Below are 20,766 nucleotides of genomic sequence, written 5' to 3'. Positions count from 1 at the left end.
GGAGTAAAATACATTTCCCATTTGGGAGAGAAAAATATGCTCTATAACACATTGTGCTGGTATTTCTGAGAAAAACTTAATGAGTACACAAACATCCACAGCTATTCAATTCCAAGAGAGGAGGACAAGAGACAGGTTATCTGCTATTTTAACAGGTTGGCTGAACAGGGAAGGGAGGGAGTGCTTAAATAGTCAGGACTCTTCTTTGATATTTCAGTTGGCCAAAGTGGGAAGAAGAGATGATGGAAGGGAAATAGTACTTCACTAGTTAGGTGCTCTTCTTTGACTACAGAAACACTCTGGGGACCATTTCCCCTTTTCCTGGTGTCCTTTTGACATTTCTTTTTGCATTGTTAATTTCCTGATTTTTGTTATCCTGGTTTAAAAGGCCTTCTGAAGAAAGGCCCAGGTTAGAAGTATAGTTTCTGCTAAATTTAGGGACAGGTTAAATAAAAAGCTATTTTTCTCCCTGCATTAACTTGATCCTTTCTTCTAATCATTTTAAGACCTCAGCAGAGGATCTATCAAGAAGGACATCCTTCTCATGGAGGGAGTTGAGAATCTGAGATTCCACATTCGCAGGGAGACTCTGCAACCTACAACAGGCATATCTATGTATTACAGATCCTGTGCCAGCAGATCTCAAAACTGCATCATAAGAACAGTTTTTGGTACGTTTTGTGACTTGAGATGCAGGAAAAAAGTATGCTAGCCACAGATTTAAAATGTAAAGCAGCTTAGAAATGATTTTGGAAGGTCTGAAAATACAGCAAGGAGGTATATGGCCATATGAGCTTGGAAATTTACAGCTCTGAAGGCAAGGACTGAAGAAGTACTGACCCTTCTTGCTGTATCTATCTAATGCCCTGCTATCATCCTCACTTGGAATGATGTTGTAAGAAGCTAAGAGCTTAGATGCCCCATCTTTATCTTTAGAGATGACACCAGAATCTGCCAGAGGATTTCTGTAGAGGTATTTGTGCAACTCAGGCAACTTACATAGTCTGTCAGGCTTTATACAGAATTGAAAGCATCTTCCAAAGCAGCAAGAACAGGTAGCATTGCCTGGGTGGGGGGAGATGACAGAGAAAGTCATAATACCTCTTCTGGATTTTTGACAGCTCTATTCCTTTCCATTTCAGCAAGTCTTCCATTTAGGAAATACTATTAGAGAATGAAATCTACTCAAGAGAAGAATAAGAAAAAGAAAGAAGAATCAGAAAATATATCCTCCTCAGATGCTGACTCATATGGACTGAAAAATGAAACCTGAGCAGCTTAATCGAACCCTTCCACTTTTGAGTCAGATGGAAGTTCTTCCTCAGAAGAAGGGAGGGAGAACCTCCTTCTCTCAGAATGAGAGGAAAGTAATGCTGATGACTGCAGAAACAAAGTCTCTAAAAAGCTCTTTGCATATCTACTTACCATTTATTTTGGGACCCATTGCCACTAGTTGGAGTAGAAGATAAGAGTTACTTATTTTTTCCCACATTTTTTTGATTAAGAGTGTCCAGTTTAATATTTTTGGACATATCAAGATATCTGTGAGGTAAGCGTGCTACCTCCTCTCTTACTAACAGCTGAGGTATACTGTCCATCGCTTTAGACAAAAGAAAAAAGTGTTGTCCTTTTTCAGCAAGTGCCTGACATCCAGTCTTGGTGGATGTGCCTGACCCCTGACCCACAGCAGCTTCCAGTGGAGCAACACCAGTGGGGATTGAGAAGACTGGACTGATGGTCCAAGGCCCCAGTACTGTCAATGACGATTCATCAGTCCCAGACAGGGAAAGCAAGATTGAAGGAAGGTTTCCTTCAGTATCCTCTTTACTGGATTTCCTGTTTTTTTTTTGCCATAAGTGTGTGCGCGGGGGGGTGCAGCATCTGACAAAGAAGAGTCAGTCATGGAAGGCCAAATGAGGGCTTTGAGCTGTGGATTTTCTAAAAGGCGATTTAGGATATTAAGTTACCTGTAAATTCTCTTCTGGGTAAAGATAAAGGCCACACAGACCAACGTTGTGTGACTTATCCAGACAAACGACAAAGGCTGTAAGGGAATCCTCACACGGGATTTGTATACCATGCATGCATTTTCCCTTTCTGCTAGAATTATGAGAAAAAAGTACTACAGATTTTAGTTATAAAATAAGGAAAGTTCCCAAAGGGTTTCTTCTCTGTGCATTTTAAATAATTTTCTCTCAAAAAGTGAAGCCAAAGGTTTTTGTCTTGTTAATTTAATTGGTTGTGTTGGTTGTGTCTTTCAGCTTTTCCTGGTTAGGGGTCGCCACAGCGGAACTCCTGTCCGCTAATGATTGGCAGTAGAGCTTTACGTGCTGGCTTGCCGGGCCTAATGCACAACCTTCAAAGAAGGAACGCCCGTTCACACATGTCGCCACACAGAAGATGCTCTGAGAATCGAACGGGCAACGTCTAACTGTGAGGCGACAACGCTACCGCAGCACCACCACCGCAGTCAATAGCAGGATTAAATATCTTATTGATCTTGTAAAAAAAATACCTAAACAAAAAGGCACTGAGTTCATTTTCTGGTGTGGGCTGTCTACCACAGCAACATGGGTTTACATATTTAGTCATCGCCATCATTACCAGAAGCATCCACAATGAAAACAATATTAAAATAATGTTTTGAAGCCGAAAAAGCAATTGCACTGTGTAGTCGAAATTCACTACAGTAATTTGAAAGGTGCGCATAATTGAAAAACAGTAAGAAGATCTGAAGAGAATATGCACAAAATCATTCGGTGAAAGAATTATGGTCCTTTTTATATTAATGCATGTCGGTGCAAAATCTGGGTTGGTATCATCAGAGAAGGAAAAAGCTACTTTTTTGTAGATTTTGGGATGAAAATGACATAATTCAAAAGAATATAACCCAAATCAATTTGTCTATAACACCCTTTTTGCAAATGGGATTAGGTTGTCCCCATCAACAGTAACAATTGCCTAGAGCCAATGTTCACACCTCTAGGGTCTAGCCTCATGTTACAATGTATTGTTCCAGTAATTATTTCTTAAAACAAACAACAAAAAGATAGTCTGGTATTACTGCCAAGCCACTGCCATATGCAATAATTAGTAAAGAAAGCAGAATAAAAACTTCTTTTATATACAATGGCATTTGCCACCAATATAAAGGTTGTTCTAGCACAATACTGATATTAAACTTGCAACAACAATATACTGGTGCTGGGAGAGAAAACTGAATAAAATTCAAAGGGAAAGGGAAAGACTGTGCTAAAATCTCATTACAACAGTCTACCTCAAAGACAGATCTGTAAACTACTATTTAAGGTACAACAAAACACTTCAAACAGAATAAAAAGCTAAACATCAAAGAAATGAATACTTTCTTGTCAGTTTTATGTGTCACAGACTGATAAAAACAGTTATGGAGAAGGAATGAACTAAGCAGCTCAGCAGGAGAGGGTCATAGTTTCATAGGTAGGTACTAGGCTATCAGCTCAAGGGCCTAAGTCAGCCTAGCCAACAAGGTTCTCTGGCTTACGCCACCCAAGAAAGTTAATTTCCTGTGCCCCTGTCGAGCAGAGCCACAGGAGTGATCCCCAGGGTGAATTTCCTACTTCCCATCCACTTATCAAGATTTTTCTTGAAGAGTGCTAATGAGGAACTTTGCTTGACATAGATGGGTAGCTTGTTCCAGACTATAGGAAGTCTCTGTGACAGGAATCTATCCCCCAGCATGTCTTGTTTATTGTGGTGACATGGCTTAAGTCCCTAGAGTGTGTAGCTTGGAGGGATTGGGATTTCTTAAGGTGTAGCATGTCCAACAGCTCTGGGTTTAACATAGCTTTATATGTTAGGCAGAGATCTCCTCGGAGTAGGCAGTATGCTACAGAGTAAAGCTGGAGTTTTTTGAGACGATCAGTGTAGGGCACCTGTTTGAGGCCAGTAATCCTCTTTGTGAGGTACTTCTGTGGACTTTCCAGCTGCTGCTGCAGATGTCTTGTGAGGTACATTCCAAAAGGGGCATTGTACTCTATAATGGGTCGAATGAATGCCGAGCAGAGGGGAACAATAACCTCTTTTTTTCCTAGATGAGAACCCTTTTGTGATGAAGTGTGCCACACAGAAGGATTTCCTGACTACTGTGGCGATGCGATTATCAAAGGAGAGACTACTGTCCACCTGGGCCCCAAGGTCTCTCATCACACATTTGGCATTAAGTAGACTGCCGTTTATGTGGTAGTTCATGGGCACAGAGTTTTTACCAAAGGGGATGACAATGCACTTTTTGGCATTGAGCTTGAGGCCATGCCTCTGACACCAGGCATCTGTCTCAGTGAGGCCCTTCTGTAGGATGTCCACATCATTTGGGGGACTCGACTATAGCTCCTAGTTTGCAGTCATCTGCGAACTTAGCCAGAGGCCTTCTGTGTTAACCTGCACTTCAGAGAAGTAGATACCAAACAGGGGAGGTCCCAGGACTGAACACTGTGGTACTCCACTTGTCACTGGTTTGAAGTCTGATTTGGAGTCTGCAACTTTTACAGTGTGGGTTCTGTCAGTGAGCCACTTGGCAACCCATCTTGTGACGTAGGGATTTAAACCTAGTTTAGGGAGTTTATCTATAATTCCAGAATGGAGGTGTCGAAAGCCTTGGCGAGGTCAAGATAGGCTGTGTGAACCACCTTACCCTCATCTGTGGCTTTGGTGACTGCCTCAAAGAAGTCGATCAGGTTCACAAGGCATGATCTGCCTTTCACAAACCTGAACTGGGTGGGGTCCAGCGTTTGGAGGTTACCAATGTCTTTGTTTATGAGTTCCATGATGATACGTTCCATGGCCTTGCAGACCGGGCTCATCAGGCTAATAAAGTGATAGTTCCCAGGATCAGTGGTGGCTCCCCCTTTGTGGAGAGGGATAATTGTTGCTGTGGGCCATTCAGTGGGCACAAAGCCTGATGTGAGACTACGATTGAACATGGTGCTTAGGTGGGGAGCCAGTTCGTTCTGAAGTTCGTGTAAAACGCAGCCTGGGATGTTTGTCTGGTCCCCATGGATGCTGTGTTTTTGGTTTTAGATAGTGCAGCTTTTACTGCATAGATGTGATTACAGGGACTTTGCATTCTTCCTGTATAAATATGTGCCCTTTAGGGGTGAGAGGGGGGTAAAGTTAGCACTGAACCTAACTGCCAGTATGTTGGCAATATCTGTTGGTTCTGTAATTTTCGTGCCCTTGTGCTGTAACTCAGAGCAGATCTGGGTGTTGCCATTGAGATTCTTGACATAGCTATAGAATGCTTTGTGGTTGGCCTTAGAATCAGTGGCCATTTTGTTTTTGTAGCTAGCTTTAGAGTATCTTATAAAGGATCTTAGCTTCTTACTGAGGCTGACCAGGCAGCTCCTCCACTCATGGGATTTTACTCTTTTGCAACAGTTTCTTCCTTCTGTTGTAGAGTTTTTTTATGGCAGGGGACTGCCAGATTGACTTCCTTTTTTTGGAGGATAGCGTCTTGGTTCTGTTTGGTATAGCACAATCCATGCACTCATGTAAGTGCTTATACAGTGCACTTGTGTAGGATTCAGCAGTCGTAACTGTATTGTCCATCTGCATGGGTGTCATGAAGTTCACCACTTCTGTCTTAAGAAGCATGAAGTTGGCTTTGGAGAAATTTTTTACTGTGGTTTCCTTAATGGTGGGTGGGGGCAGGATGCAGATATCTAGGGTGATTAGCTTATGGTCGGATCTGACCAACGAGGAGTTGATTTTAGGTGTGGAACACCAGTCACTCATGCTGGTAATGACCAAGTCTAGGATATTGTTGCCCCTGGTGGGGGTGTGGATAAGTTGATCCAGGGCATTCAAATGTATGAATTCCAGAAAGCGTTGAGCGAAGGAGTTGGCACGAGTAGTTTTCCCAGTTAATGGTGTGGTAGTTGAAATCGCCCATTTGTAGGGTGTTTCGTTGAACCCTAATATTTTTCAGTGTATCAAGAAAAGAGGAATGGGAATCCTGGGGCATGGTGGGGGATCTGTAGCAAGCTACAATTTGGATTTCAGTTTTGCCCAGAGTTAGTTGCACTTGGATAACCTCGGAATGCTTTATGCTGTGCAACTAGCCTGGATGTGTGGATATCCTTAATGAATATGGACACTCCTCCGCCTTTGGTGTTCTGGTCCAGGTTAGGTGGCTGAAAAGTGTGGTATGAGTTATAGTCTGGTAATACAGGGGTGCTCCCTAGAGCCTTAAACCATGTCTCAGTCACTGCACATATATCGATGTTCTCCATTTTAAGGAGTGCCTTGAGTGAGTGCATTCTGAGATTTAGACTTCTAGCATTGAGTAGCATTACCCTCAGTTACATACATACATACATACAAGATACATCCATCCCTTTTAGAAAGAGGATAAGGAATTAAAATGTTACATTTTTACAGAAGAGGTACCAAACACTCACAAATATGCCAGTTAATAGAACAAAACACCTACCTATAAGGCTTTTGTAATCCTTTAATTTGGAATTTCTTTTCTCTTGTTCTTCACTAACTGATTTCCATTGCAGTTTCATTCTAAAATATTCATCGCTAAAAGAAAGAAGTGCAAAGTTATTATTTTTGCTTTCATTTTTGCCTTTTATCAGAGAAGTATTAATGTACCATAACACTGTTACTGTTGCACCATATGAACAAAAAGAACCAAAATCAAATTCAAGCACCCCACACTTTTACCCTTTACTGTTCGTCTCTAAAATACATTCTTCACATAACTTTAGTAAATGTTAAAAAAAATGCAAAGCCTTCTGAATCAGCTTGCTGCTGTACTGGTAGATAAAATTAAATAAATTAAAAAAATAAAGATCATGCAGGTTTTGCTTCTGAAATACACCTATCCCCGTTGATGTACAATGCTGCTCACAGTACCATGTTCATTTTCCCTGGGGCAATTTGAAAGGGAAAAAGATGCAATGTACACAGCTTGGTGCAGAACTCCCTTACATGACTATCCAGAGTCAATTAGATAACTAAGTAAGCTATGGATCAAACTTGCTCTGCCATGTTCTATGGCTTTTGGTAAAAGACTGGTAGGTGGACAGTTTGATTTAAAGTAAGTTCTGATACCACCTAAGGCATAAATTATGTTTTTTTTTCTGAGGGTGTGTGGGTGTATCCCTGTGGAAAAACAGTGAAAAGTTTTCTACACGATGGCTTGTAATTCAAAAACTGTCCTAGCTGATGTAATAGCTATAAAAAAGGCAAGTCTTCCAGGTGGGCATCTTTAGACAGGCAGTTGCAGCAGGTTCAAAAGGGGGACATGTTTAGTTTTTCTAATCAAAAGGGGGACAATGTTAGTTTTTCTAGCATACAATTTAGATCCCATTCTGGAATAGAGCTCATTCTGGATGGTCTCAACTGAATCACCCCTTTTAGAAAATGTTTCATGTGAGAGTGCGAAAAGATATGGGGAGCAATGGTGTAGGCAAGCTGATATTGCAGATGCAAGTACCTTAATACCGAATAGGAAAGTCCTTGTCTAAAGAGGCCTGACAGGTACTGCAAAACTGAGTTGATGCCTGTCTGAGCAGGTTAGTGTCATTGCTGTGACATCCAGTAGAAAATAATTTTCATTTTGGTAGGTATAACTTCCTAATACTGGGCTTCCTTGCTTCCCTTAGAATGGAGAGCACACCCTTGGGATATGATGCAGTCATTGGTGTCAAAACCCAATCCCTCCAGGCAGTTAATCTGAGGGTGGGCGTGGAAGACATATCCCTGGGCTTGGCTGCGGAGATCTACATCCTGTGGTCGGGTGTGGAATTTCCCCTTGCTGACTGTAAGGAGGGAGAACCAGTGTTGCCTCAGCCAGAAGGGGGCCACTAGGATCACGCTGTGTCTGTCCACCATGATTTTTGTCAGTATTCTGGGGATCAGGGATAAGGGGGGGGATGCATACAGGAACCAGTCTGCCCATGTGAAGGGGAAAAGCTCTGGTCTGTTTTGTTCTGGAGTAGAACTTCTTCCGTGGCTTGCCATGCTGAGAGGCAAACAGGTGTGAGTGAGGTCCCTCACTGTAAAGTTAGATCAAGGAATACCTTTCTCTCTTCAGCATGCATTTGCTGGGATCCAGAATGTTCCTGCTCAGACAATGTTCCTGCTCAGACAATCAGCCAGGGTATTGTTCTGGCCAAGAACATAAGAGGCTGCACAGAGGGTAAGACAAAGTTCCCCTTGTTTATGTACCACATCACTATGGTGTTGTCTGTCTGGACTGGCAGATGCCCAGTACTTTTAGGGAACTTAAGTCGGCTCCCCGGGCTATGTCTGAACTATATGTGGTGATGATCTTGTCTACTTATGGTTAAGGTGAAATTTGCCACTAGGTCCCTCTGTATACTGTTCTTCCACCATGGGAGTTCCTTTTTCAGGTAAGGAAGGAGAGACAGTAGGGTTTCCAGGAGCTGAGAATGCTGTCCCCAAACTTTTTTTTCAGAAACCACTGGAGTTTCCTCATGTGTAACTTTGCAAAAGGGGGCATGAGAATCCTGGATGCCATGTACCCCAGCATCCTCAGGAACTTTCTTGCAGTGACTAGCTAATTTGGAAGCAGACCAGTAAGACAGCCTTGTCAAGAAAGAAATCTGTCTTGGGTAAGGAAGGCTTTCTGTTGAACCAAGTATATGAGGGCTCCCACAAAGAGGTTCCTCATTCGAGGGAGAGTTTGGGATTTTGGAAGAGGTGACACTTACCTTCTGAAAACAGACTATGGTGATCAGTAAGGCATCTAGGGTCTCTGATGTGAATCTTCCCTGAGTGAGACAGTCATCTAAGTATGGCTAAATCTGAACCCCTACTTTTTTGCAACGTGCTATCTGTGGAGCTAGACATTCTGTGAAAATTCTGGGAGCAGTCGATAGCCCAAATGGTAAGCACAAAACAGAAGTGGGAGCCTGTTGCTACAAATCATAGGTACTTTCTTTGACTGCTACGGGGACATGGAGATGATCATCTTTCAGGTCTAAGGTGACCAAAAGAACATTCTGGAAGATCTTGTTGGGGAACCTGTTCAGTTTTGAGAAGTCCAAGATGGGCCCCCAGGTGCCCTCTTTTCTTGGAATTATTCTTGAGTAGAAGCCTTTTGTACTGGACAGACAGACAATGTATCCTTGGTGAAGTAGCTATCTAATGACATGTGGTAATATGCTTTCTTGATCTTTTGGTGCCTTTGCAATGCCCAAGAAGGGTGGCATTTCTCTAAACTTACAGTACTCTTTTTCTATGATGCTGAGGTCCCACTGTTCCCTGGTGATGGATCTCCAATGGTTTAGGAAGAAGGACAGTCTTCCTGCCAGAAGCTAGGAGAGGAGGATGGGAAGAAAAGGGGTAAGGGAGGGAGAGGTATGACGCAGTGCTGGGTGAGCTCAATGGAGCCCCTGTTTTGTGTAACTGTTCTGCTTGGCATTTCCTAGATCATCTTGATCTTTTCCCATGGGAAGGTCTCCCCTTTTCTTGTCTAGGTGGAAAAAGGGAAGGTTTAGAAGGATAATTCCAACTGTACAGTGGGGTGGGACACAGTTACATTATTTCACAGTTTTAAATTTGCTTTCATTTTTTTTTATCCAACTTCTGAAAAACTTGTTCAGCTAGAGGACAAATACTAATTCCTTGTCCAAAGGATCATCCAGTAGTATAGTCTTTACCTTGTCTGATACGGGCTGGGTCCTGAGCCATGCATGTCTGCAGATGACAGAAACTATGGCAGCCTCTCTATAAGAAGCATGTGAGGCATCAGACACATTTTAGGGAGTGTCTGGAAACCTGTAAAGCTTCTCTGGCTATCTCCTGGATTTCCTTGGTTAAGGTTCCATCCGCAATACAGTCTACCTTAGGTAGCATTTTGTCTTGGAGAGATTCAAGGTACTTTAGCACAGGGAATTGACAATTCAAAGCTCTCGTTGTCATGGTGGCAGAGGTTTAAGCTTTTCCAAAATATGTCTAATAATCTACTTTCCATGTCATTAGACAGGAGATGTCTTGTCCCTTAAGTACACCTTTTGTGTATTCAGTGGAGACTACAGCAGGGTCATCTTTAGGGTTATTGTAGAGGTGTTTGTGAGATTTAAGCACTTTGTAAAACCTGTCTGGCTTCATAGGAGCAGGGGGGTACAGAATCAGGGTTTAAAGCAATGTCTTCAAAGACATTATCCAATAAAAAATGTACAGGAGGAACAGCCAAGGGACCAAGAACATTCTGGAATAAAACCCCTTCCCTCTTTGAGAAACTGTAACTTCCTGAATAGTTCCCTGAGTCAAGAGATCCTGAAACACCTCTGGAAAAAAAGGCTAATTGTTCTTGAGGGGGTCTGAGGAATGCCCATGAAAGGGGGAACATATTTTCCGCCCATGTAATACCCTTGGTGAATGATGGAAAGAACCCAGCAATCTTGAGTAATTTTTAACCAAACAGGAAGGAACAGGGAAAGATGAAGAGAAAGAGGAATGTGGCTGAGAAGAACAGGATAGTCAGGCAACACCTGGTTTGTCAGGAAAATGAGATTTCTGAGCTAGAGGAGTTTGGGTAGCCTTAGCAAGAGGAGCCATACTACCACTCTTCTTACCTTTGGGGGGAGAGGGTGAGACTGTCCACAAACAAAGGTTGGCTTATTAGAATAACTCCATTCGATTTAGGTATAGGGGAAACAGATATGTTTTAGGTCTTGTAAAACCTTACCCTTTTCCTGTAAGGAGTTAAATAACTCTGCAGCAGCAGTGACAAACAAATGCTTGCTAATCAGAGGAGCATCCATCAACTTAGTCTTAATATCATTAGGTAAATGTTGAAACCAAAGCCAGGAATCTCTCCTCAGCACAGAAACAAAAGCAGCAGCCCTAGAATAAGAATCTGCTGCATCATAACTGCATTTAATAGAATGGCGAGCCACCTGAAAATATGTTCCTAACAAGAAGAGAGCAGAAGTCTTCCCCTCAGAGACAGGAAGGTCAGAAATAACCTGACAGGCATGAGACAGAAGAGCTAAAATATATCCTGTTATATGGGTCTGATAACTGACAGCCCTAAAAGCAAGCATATCCAATCTATATGCCTTATTACCCAGTCTTTTCATAGTTCTACTGTCTTTATCAGAAGGAAGTAACTTTGTAAAGGCAGTAACTTTGAAGGCTTGTCAGATGCCATAGGCACCACAGAAGGCTTAACAGATGGGCACTTATATAAAGAAACTTACAACCATCAGGCACCTTATAAAACCTAAAATAAAAAAAAAAACAAGAACAGGGTAGAGCTGATAGGTATTGAAGGCAAACAGCCGAGGTACCAGATCTTTGCAGTAAAGGATACCTATCAGCTCTACCTTATTTTTGGTGTTTTTTTTTTTTCAGTATTCGTGACCTTATAAAACCTCTCAGGTTTTTTGAGAGCAGGAGATTGGGAATCAGAAGCCTTGATATGCTGTAGAAAAGGTGTCCAACAAGGCAGCCAGAACAGGAGGAACAGCAAAAGGTCTAGCAGAGGCCATTTGCAGAAGCTCATAATACCTCTTCTGAGTCTCAGACACTAGGGAGCAATCCCATTTGGAAAATTCCATCATTCTGGAAATTGTTTCCCCACAGGAAATCTCCTCAAAAGGAGAGTCAGGACTAGTGGACTCCTCCTCCTCATAACCACAGTCTAAGGGAGAAGGAATCTGGGCAGAAGAGGCATGGGGGATTCCTCATCCAAATCCTTCACCTACTTAGAGGAATCTTGCTCCCCTGGCTTTTTAAGAGGAGTAGAAGACCAAAGGGGAGCTGGGACAGACACTCCTTCAGGAGGCTTCAAAGCCATAAAGGCATTAAACAATCCTTGAGTGAAATTCTGCCATTCACTCCGAGGGTCCTTAGGAGCAGGAGAAACAGGTTTAATTTTTTTGTTTCTTCTTTAAAGGGATGTCAGCCTTTTAAAACTTAGAAGGCTCAGATCCCCATACAACACTCTATAATGGTAGTCAGTACCTCCTCCATCACCGAAATCTGAAGAACACCCCCTAGGCCCTTTCGTGATAATCACCCGTGGTTTCCCTTGAACATCTGAAGCGGACATTTGCTAGGCCTCCAGGGCGTGTGTGAAGCCAGATCCATGCTGGCTTCTAAAGCGGTCGTGGCAGAGGAATCCAACAAAGGAGCTGGGCAATCTTCTGGGTTTTCAGTAGCCTCAAGAGAGATGCCTGGCGGAGGTGGCACAGCTGAAGAATCAGACCTAGCTTTCTTGGACTTCTTCTTCGTGGATGGCTAACCCTCGGAGTGGGAAGTTCCACCATGGCGTCTTTTGCTAGAAGCTTAAGAAGTTGATTTTCTAAATATATGGCCAGAGAGGAAAGCTGACTATGCAGAGTCTTTGGAACAAAAGCCTGGCAAACCGAATAGGACATACGGTTGTGAGAAGCTACTAGACAAAATAAACACTGCTCATGATGATCTTTATGGTGAATCTATCTCCTGCACTGGCATCCTTTCTGGATGACATGAACACCACAAGCAACAAAAACAAAGGAAAAAAGATAACAAAGCTCCAATGAGTCACTTATCTGAAAATGACTTGGTGAACCAGCAAACAAAGCGAGTGTTCAGACAGACGATCGAAGATGGCATTCAGGCTGGCAGCAAAGAAATTCTGAGGATGGTACATCTGGACATCACCTTTACGCCCTACACTGTATGCAGGAAGCATATGTGTGACATATGCCATACCCTTGGCAAACTAAAGGCTTTGGCATACTGGCCGGACGTTGGGCCACCCATGACAGGGAATCCCTATTGTAAGGAATACTGCAACAGTGAAACTCAAGGAAATCTGTAAATTACCTATAAAGTGGCATTGACACAGATGTAAAATGTATGTGCATTTAAGTTATGCTAAGTAAATCCAACACCTCGAACAAGCCAAAGTGTCCAGGATAAAATAGCCACTGAAATCCAAGAATGTATATCACTAACACACCATATGCACCACAATGAATTTATTATAGTAAGCAGTAAAATTCAAATGCAAAGCTTTTGAGGCCAGCTCTTTTTCAATGCTTCAACACTAAACTATATTAGAACCACTTATATACAACTGGTATCAAATGACACGCAGATAGCTGGCCAATAATTAACAAAAGAATTATACAAAAAATTATTATTTAAAAATTTTACTTATACACGCAACCCAAACATATAAAATTATAAATTAATTTATATATAATTGTGTCTAACTTTTAAAACTGGTTTACTACTATGTTGAAAGTTAAGTCCTGGTAACACATCCACTCTAAAATAATTTCTCCATTTATACTCCAACAGTTCTGTTTTTTCTAAGTTACCTCCTCTTATATCAGGAATTACTTTCAGAAGAACCCTGAACTTAAACTTATGATGCAAACCTTTTTCTGAAATATGTTTGTATAGGGCATTAGTGTACCCACCCCTATGAATATCAGAAAGGTGAAAACTAATACGTTCCTTAAGCCTCTGATTTCTCTTTCCTATATAAAAATGATCACAAGCCACACAGCAAGGTAAATTACATTTTCTGTAAAACACGTAGCATAAAGTATAGTTGTGTACCTACCATAAATGTAGATGTTCGAGTGTATTCACTGTTGCAGTCATTACAACTGGGTTATCTTGCTGGCAGGCTACCCGCAGTCGGCCTGAGTTCCAAAGTCTAGGTCCGGCGTCGGTTGCTGTCACCTCCTCCCTGACGTCAGTGCGCCAGAGGTATAGAAGATGCAGCCGATGCCATTTTCTTCAGTTTTTCTTGCCCCAGATGTCAGGTGCCCCTAAAATGGTAGGTTCACTAATGCCAATAAGCATGCATAACCAAAAAACAACTTTTCCTTCATCTACAAGCAAATACACCACATAGGTTGTATAGAATACAGAAGTACAGATAAGTCCCAGCAAGGAAAAGGGGGATGGTGGGAGGGTAACCTGGACTGCAACAGTGAATATACTCGAACATCTACATTTATGGTAGGTACACAACTGTACTATGTTCATCGTGTTTCACTGTTGCAGTCATTACAATTGGGTTGAATCCCAAAGCTATGGTTGGGAGGCTGGTGCTAAATAGGATTAGGAGAGGCTATCAGGCCCTGCAGAACTGCAGTAGCAAAGCCCGCCCTGGATTTAGAGTAGAGAGGTAAGTGATAGTGCTTTGTAAAAGTATGCACTGAACTCCCAAGTTGCAGCCTCTAAGACGTCTTTGGTTGGTACTCCTCTGAGGAAGGCTGCTGAAGTGGCTGCTGCTCTGGTGAAATGTGGCCTAATGCCCTTAGGCACTGATTTGCCATGCTGTGAATAGCAGAAATGAATGCAGTGGCCTATCCACTTTGAAATAGTCTGCTTTGAGATGGGCTTTCCTTGTGATCCTGCAGCATATGCTACTAGAACTTGTTCAGTCTTTCTGAAAGTTTTGGTTCTGTCCAAATAGAAGTGTAGCTGCCTGTGAATGTCCAAAGAATGCAGAAGTCTCTCACCCTTATTCTGTGGGTTCGGGTAAAAGGTAGGCAAGTGAATTGTTTGGTCAAGGACAACAGTGGTCACTACCTTAGGCAAAAATGTAGGGTTTGTCCTCAGAGAAACCCTGTCAGGATGGAAAATGATAAAAGGTTCCACAGCCATGAGTACCTGTAACTCTGAGACTCATCTAGCGGAGGTTATTGCTAGGAGCAAAGCTGTTTTCCAGGATAAGAATTTTATATCAGCTGCAGATGTTGGCTCAAACGGAGGCAGTGTAAGTTTTTCCAAGACATAGTTGAGGTCTCATGCTGGTATTTGTGCTCTCTTTGGGGGTCTTATGTTTTTGGCCCCTCTGAGGTACTGCCTTAGTAATGGATGAGAAAAAATAGGTGGTTCTGTATTATAATGAGCTGAAATGGCAGAGGCAGGAATTTTAATTGATGAAAAGGAAAGGCCTTTATCCAGCATCTCAGTTAAGTATTGCAAAATCTGAGGAATATTTGGAACAATCGTGTCAATACCTTGTGCCTGGTTCCAAGCACAGAATCTCTTCCATTTTTCTGCATAAGATTTTTTGGTGCTAAGCCTCCTGGCCTCCAAAATAACATCCATGACTGCTTTAGAAAGACGCGTGTCTTGAATGGCTACATTATCCGCCATGCTGCCAGGTTTAAGGTCCTGAGATGGCTGTGCTGTATCTGACTGCATTGTTGGGTCAGTAAGTAAGAAATATGAGGTAATGTCCAAGCTGGGCATTGAGACAAGCTCTTTAGGATAGGGTACCAGTGCTGGCGGGGCCAGTCTGGGGCAATCAGTATCATTTTTGGCTGCTCTTGTCTGACCTTGAGGAGTACCTTGGGGAGGAGAGGCAGAGGAGGAAAGGCATATACTGTTAGGTTTTTCCAGCTGAAAGATACAGCATTCACTTTCCATGCTTGCTTGTGATAAGTCCTTGTGCAGAATCTTTGTAGTTGGCAATTGTGAGGGGAGGCAAATAGGTCTATGTCCGGGCATCCCCAGTTCCTTGTTATCATGCTGAAGACTTGTGGATCCAATTTCCACTCGTGGGGATCCATTAGGTTTCTGCTTAGTTCGTCTGCCAGAGTATTTATCCTTCCTGGCAGGAATTGTGCTTGCAGATGTACTTGGTAAATCAATGCTGTGTCCCACAAGTTCATGGCTAGTCTGCAGAGGGGGTAGGAATGTGTGCCCCCTTGCTTGTTTATGTACCACATGACTGTGGTATTGCCCGTCTTTATCAGTAGCTGTCCTGGATGAAGTAGATCCTTGAAGGCTGTCAGGGCATTTTGAACTGCTAGCATCTCTTTTTGATTGATATGTAGATGCATTTGACTTTCGGATCATGTGTAAGGTGAATAGCTGTCCCGTGTTGTAGTGACAGGCTTTTGCCCACCATCGAAACTCCTGTTGCAGGCAGGGAATGAGGGTATTTATTGTTTCCAGGCTGTGGCAATGTTGAGTCCAAACACTTTTTAGATACCACTGAAGTTTCCTCATATGCAGTCTTGCATATGGAATTAGCAGAATGCAGGATGCCATGAAGCCCAAAGCCTGCAGAATTTTTCTTGCAGATAACTGGGTCTTTTCTGCCAACATTTTGAAATAAGTAGTCAGTTGTCTGTGTTTGTCTGGCGTGAGATAAGCCATCTGGGCAGTTGTATTTAAGCTTGCACCCAGGAATATTATCTTTTGAGAGGGTACTAAGTTTGATTTCTTTTCGTTTACTGTGTACCCTAGGCCTGTTAGTAATGTTTTTACAAACACCAGATGCTGTAGTAGAGTGTCCTTGTTCTCTGCTTGAATAAGGCAGTCGTCCAAGTAAGGATATATTTGAATTCCTCTTTGTCTGCAAAAAGCAATTACTGGTGCCAGGCATTTTGTGAAGACCCTGGGAGCAGTAGATAAGCCAAAGGGCAGTGCAGAGAATTGGTAATGCATTGAGCCAGCTATAAATCTGAGGTATCGTCTGCGTGATTGTCTGATTGGGACATGCAGGTATGCCTCTTTTAGGTCTAAAGTCAAAAGCCAAGCCTTCTTGCCCAGCATGGGCAGAAGCTGCTGCAGAGTTAACATTTTGAATTTTGGAATATCCAGGAATGTGTTCAGGATAGACACGTCCAGTACTGGTCTCCAGGTTTTTGTCCTTTCTGGGCACCAAGAATAGCCTTGAGTAAAATCCTAGTCCCTGCTCTTGCTGTGGTACTTACTGAATGGCTCTCATGTCCATGAGGGATGAAACTTGTTTTTGTTCCTCTGCCCATTGATTGCGTGGCAGGTTTGGCATACCGTTTGGCCTTGGCAGGGTGTGAAAATTGGACCTGTAGCCCTGGGATACGATATTTAAGACCCATTTGTCCTGGGTGATCATGTGCCAATTTTCTGCAAAAAGTGTTAGTTTTCCCCCTAAAGGAGCTGCCAGAAGATAAGTGCTTGGTGCTGGCAGGGGAAAGTCATTGAGACTGTTTCCTATATGGCTGTGATTTTTCTTCTCCGCATTTGGAGGTGGAAGCATCCCATTGTTTAGGCCTGTATGAGCCTTGGAGCTGTGATCTGCCTCTGGGGCGTCTGTATCTGCCTCTTTGTGGCCTGTCTGACACTGGAAAGGACCAATTCTTTGCAGGCCAGTTCCTGCTAAATCTGAGAGGCTGTACCTGTAAGAAATCCTTGACTGTTTGCATAGATTTAGCTTTATCCTACATTTTCTTCAACACCTCCTCTGCTTTAACACCAAATAAGGTATCATGCTGTAATGGAGCATCTAATAATTTTGCTTTAACACGATCGGGCAAATTCTGTTCGTTTAACCAAGCATGTCTCCTAATAACAGAACCTGTAACAGCGGCTCTGCAAAAGGCCTCTAGAGAATCAAAACTACACTGCAAAGTATGCTTTCCTACTTGTTCAGCTGCATGCAATAAATCCTGCATTTCTTTATTTTCTGCACATTCTGAATTGTCAACATTTTCTGTTTAAGCAGTGACATTAGATATTGCTGATATTTAAGCATATGAAATTGACAATTTAAAGCTCTTACAGCCAAGGTAGCAGACGTATAAATCTTTTTCCCCCATCTGTCCAGGGCCCTTGAATCCCTATCAAAGGGTATAGGGTTTTTTGTAGTGGAAGCCTTGACCCCTTTTGGACCCTGAGAGATAGTTTCTGGGTCTGCAGCAGGGTTTTTATAAAGAAATTTATGTGAATCAGGAACCTGACCTTTCAATATATTTGTATATATACGTTTTGGATGTACACTTCTGGAATGTACATATTGTGTGGTCTGGACCACCTTCTTATATATTTTTGTCCCAAACTTCATTGCACTATACACAATACAAATGTCTAAATGAAATGAAACCATAAATTTACTGCCTAGAAATGAAAATGAATAAATAACAGCAAAGACAGAAACTTGTTAAATGTTATATGATCGTGAATCTGGAATGTCAGAAGAAGTGTTTATACATGAAACAAGCTTAGGCACTTTACTTTGGGAAGAGTTGTCTTCCTCTTAACCAGTACCAAACACTATAAATGCACCCAGACAAAGCTGTTACCCTGGAAAGGGGGAGTTTATGCACAAAATAACAAAAACAAAAAACTTTCCATGTGAAATAATCGCTCAACCTTGCTGCTGCACAGAAGAGTCTTCTAAAAAAACTTCTTTAAACAATCTCACATATTCAAGAAAAAGTTAAAAGATCATCATCAGCATAAATGTACACACACCAGAGATTTTACTTAATGTATTGACTGTTAGTTCAATTACTTCTGTCTGTTATGACTGCTTTTCCTAGGTTACCAATGATTTATCTATACTCAGTAAATAATATATATTGTTTGCCATATTACCTAATATTTACTTTTTGTATTACTTGCATTTCACTACATATTTGCTAATGGTATATTTCTAAAAAAATTGTATATTTTCTACTGATATTCAAACCATTATTTTATATTACACAAGTCTGCAAACGATTGAGAATACATGCTTTTGGTTGCAGCTGTATGCTGGTATCTTGTCCATTTTTGTCATTGTGTAACTGTTGCATGGCACAGATAGTGTCTGAAAAGGGTCAAACACCATTTCCAACCCAGTTAAAGACACAAGTAAACAAATGAATAAATAAAAATGACTGCAACTTTTACATCTGGAAAACATCCCTATGTTTACTGGAAACATTCACACAGCAGGCTCATCCAAATCCACCTATCATTTATTTAGGACAGACTGTGTACCACCTCTGTCCTTTTGCTTTACATAAGTGTGGCATCCAGTCTTCTGTGTGTATTTTAGCCTGCATAATGAGTAGTCTGAAGGCAAGTGATTCAGTGTCCAAGTTTGTAAGCAATAGCCTTACAGTCTGTAAACCCTCCTCCACTAGCATCCTCCTAGTCAGCTTTTACTCTCTACCTCCTAACAGACACTGACTTTTACTCAAACTATTTCTTTCTCTTATATTTTCCTCACTTTTTCTAGACTTACTATTCCCATTATTTAAATCTTCCTGTCTTTCTTTAGTGGAACTGCATGCCTTCAAGGAAGTCACCTTTGGTCCCTCCCTCCCTTCTTACCTCTCTTTGCCTGAGACAATTATTAAACCACTTTCAGCACAGACTCAGTGTACTCAACTGTCTCTTTAGTGTAATTTTATTTTGCTATAAAAGTGCCCCTGTAAGCAAATAGATATGCATGCAACAGTGAAGTCTGCAGTTTGAACACCAGTCTGTGGGTTATATTTTTAAGTAAATTATACATATTATGGCAGCTAAAAACAAAGAACTTTGTCCACTATAACAGCTCCATTTTCTTAGACCAGAGCAGTCCCATTGGTACTTTCTCCTTCATCTGTGCTCCATTTATTGTTTTTTACAGTCCACTGTTTTCCTTCCTTAAGTGTATTTCTCCTCCAATTTTTTTTTTATTTTTCCAATATATTTGAATGAATTCCACAGTATTTACACATAACATCTTGAATAGCTATGCACACTGTTTACATTAGCCTGACACTATAACAGTTCTTAATGTATACAGTTATTTTATAAGTGTGTCCAATCCATTATCAGAGTGCCTGATCAATTATTGTACACTGTCAATCAACGCTAAGACTTTTCCCCAAGGGTTGTTGATAAATAGCTTTGGATAAATTCTTAGTTCTTTCATTTTAATTTCCAATAATGCTGGGTCTTCAGTAGGCTGTATAAGTCTTCCAAATTTGGTATTGTATTTGTATTCCATCTTGTTATACACTTTTTTGAAATTGTAAGTATAGTCCATACTAGATACATGTTTGACCTATTCAAATGAGGGCCTTCATTCAAATTTAATAATACAAGAGCTTTAATTAAGTAACATGATTCAGTAAATAAAGCTTGTAGAAAATTATTAATACCATTCCAAAATGGCTTAATTTTAACATAATCAAAGAAAATGTGGTTCCAATCTGCACTGCGTACTTGCTCACATCTCCAACATATTCCTTTTATGGAAGAACTAATTTTACTGATTCTGTCTGGGGTTAAGAATGCTCTTTGCAAGCATTTACAATTAACAGCTTTCCAGTATTGTTCATAGGTTCATACTAGGCTATCTGCCCTAGGGCATTTATAAGCCTAGCCAGAGTTGTGTGGCTTTCACCACCCCTTAGGTTGAAGAATACTATACCCATTACTTTGCCGTGCCTCTGTCCAGCAGTGATACAGAGATGATCCCCGGGGTAAACCTACGATCTTCCATCCACTGGTCAAGATTCCTCTTGAACAGAGCCAGCGAGGTGCTCTGTCTCACATGGACTGAGATTCTGTTCCACAGCATAGGGAGTCTCTGGGTGATGAATCTGTCCCTCCAGCATGTCCTATTTATATCCGTGTTGAGGTTTAAGTCTCTTGCTCTTGTGGCTCTGGTGGATTTGGATTTTTTGAGATGGAGCATGTCCATTAATTCTGTGTTGGACATGGCCTTGTATGTCAGGCACAGGTCACCTCCGAGCAGACGGTATGCGACTGAATAGAGCTGGAGTTTCTTCAGTCGGGCAGCATATGGCATATTTTTGAGCCCCTTTACCCTTTTGGTGAGGAACTTTTTGGGGTCTTTCCAATTGCTGCAGGTGTCGGGTAAGATACATTCCGAATGGGGCATTGTACTCAATCATTGGTCTGATAAGTGAAGAGTACAGGGGAACAATGACCTCCCTTGATCTGGATGTGAATCCTTTCATAATCAGGTGGGCAATGTAGAAGGTCCTCCTAACCACTTTGGCAATGTGAGTGTCA

The 20,766-nt window shown here is 41.7% G+C and overlaps 1 protein-coding gene across 1 annotated transcript in view; it reads right to left on the bottom strand.

Annotated features, from left to right (window-relative positions):
• The window catches only part of TBC1D15 (TBC1 domain family member 15), a 2,197,436-nt gene that overhangs the window by 1,084,714 nt on the left and 1,091,956 nt on the right, over positions 1 to 20,766 (bottom strand). Inside the window, exon 11 of the mRNA XM_044057253.1 lies at positions 6,470 to 6,564. Within this exon, the coding sequence (XP_043913188.1) occupies positions 6,470 to 6,564 (95 nt within the window). The remainder of the gene's footprint in view (positions 1 to 6,469; positions 6,565 to 20,766) is intronic.

This window comes from Protopterus annectens, chromosome 15.part0 (assembly GCF_019279795.1).
Source record: "Protopterus annectens isolate FY-2018-M chromosome 15.part0, PAN1.0, whole genome shotgun sequence".
Taxonomy (NCBI): Eukaryota; Metazoa; Chordata; order Ceratodontiformes; family Protopteridae; genus Protopterus; species Protopterus annectens.
The sequence above is the reverse complement of the archived record's forward strand: the minus strand, read 5'-3'. Positions and strand labels throughout refer to the sequence as shown.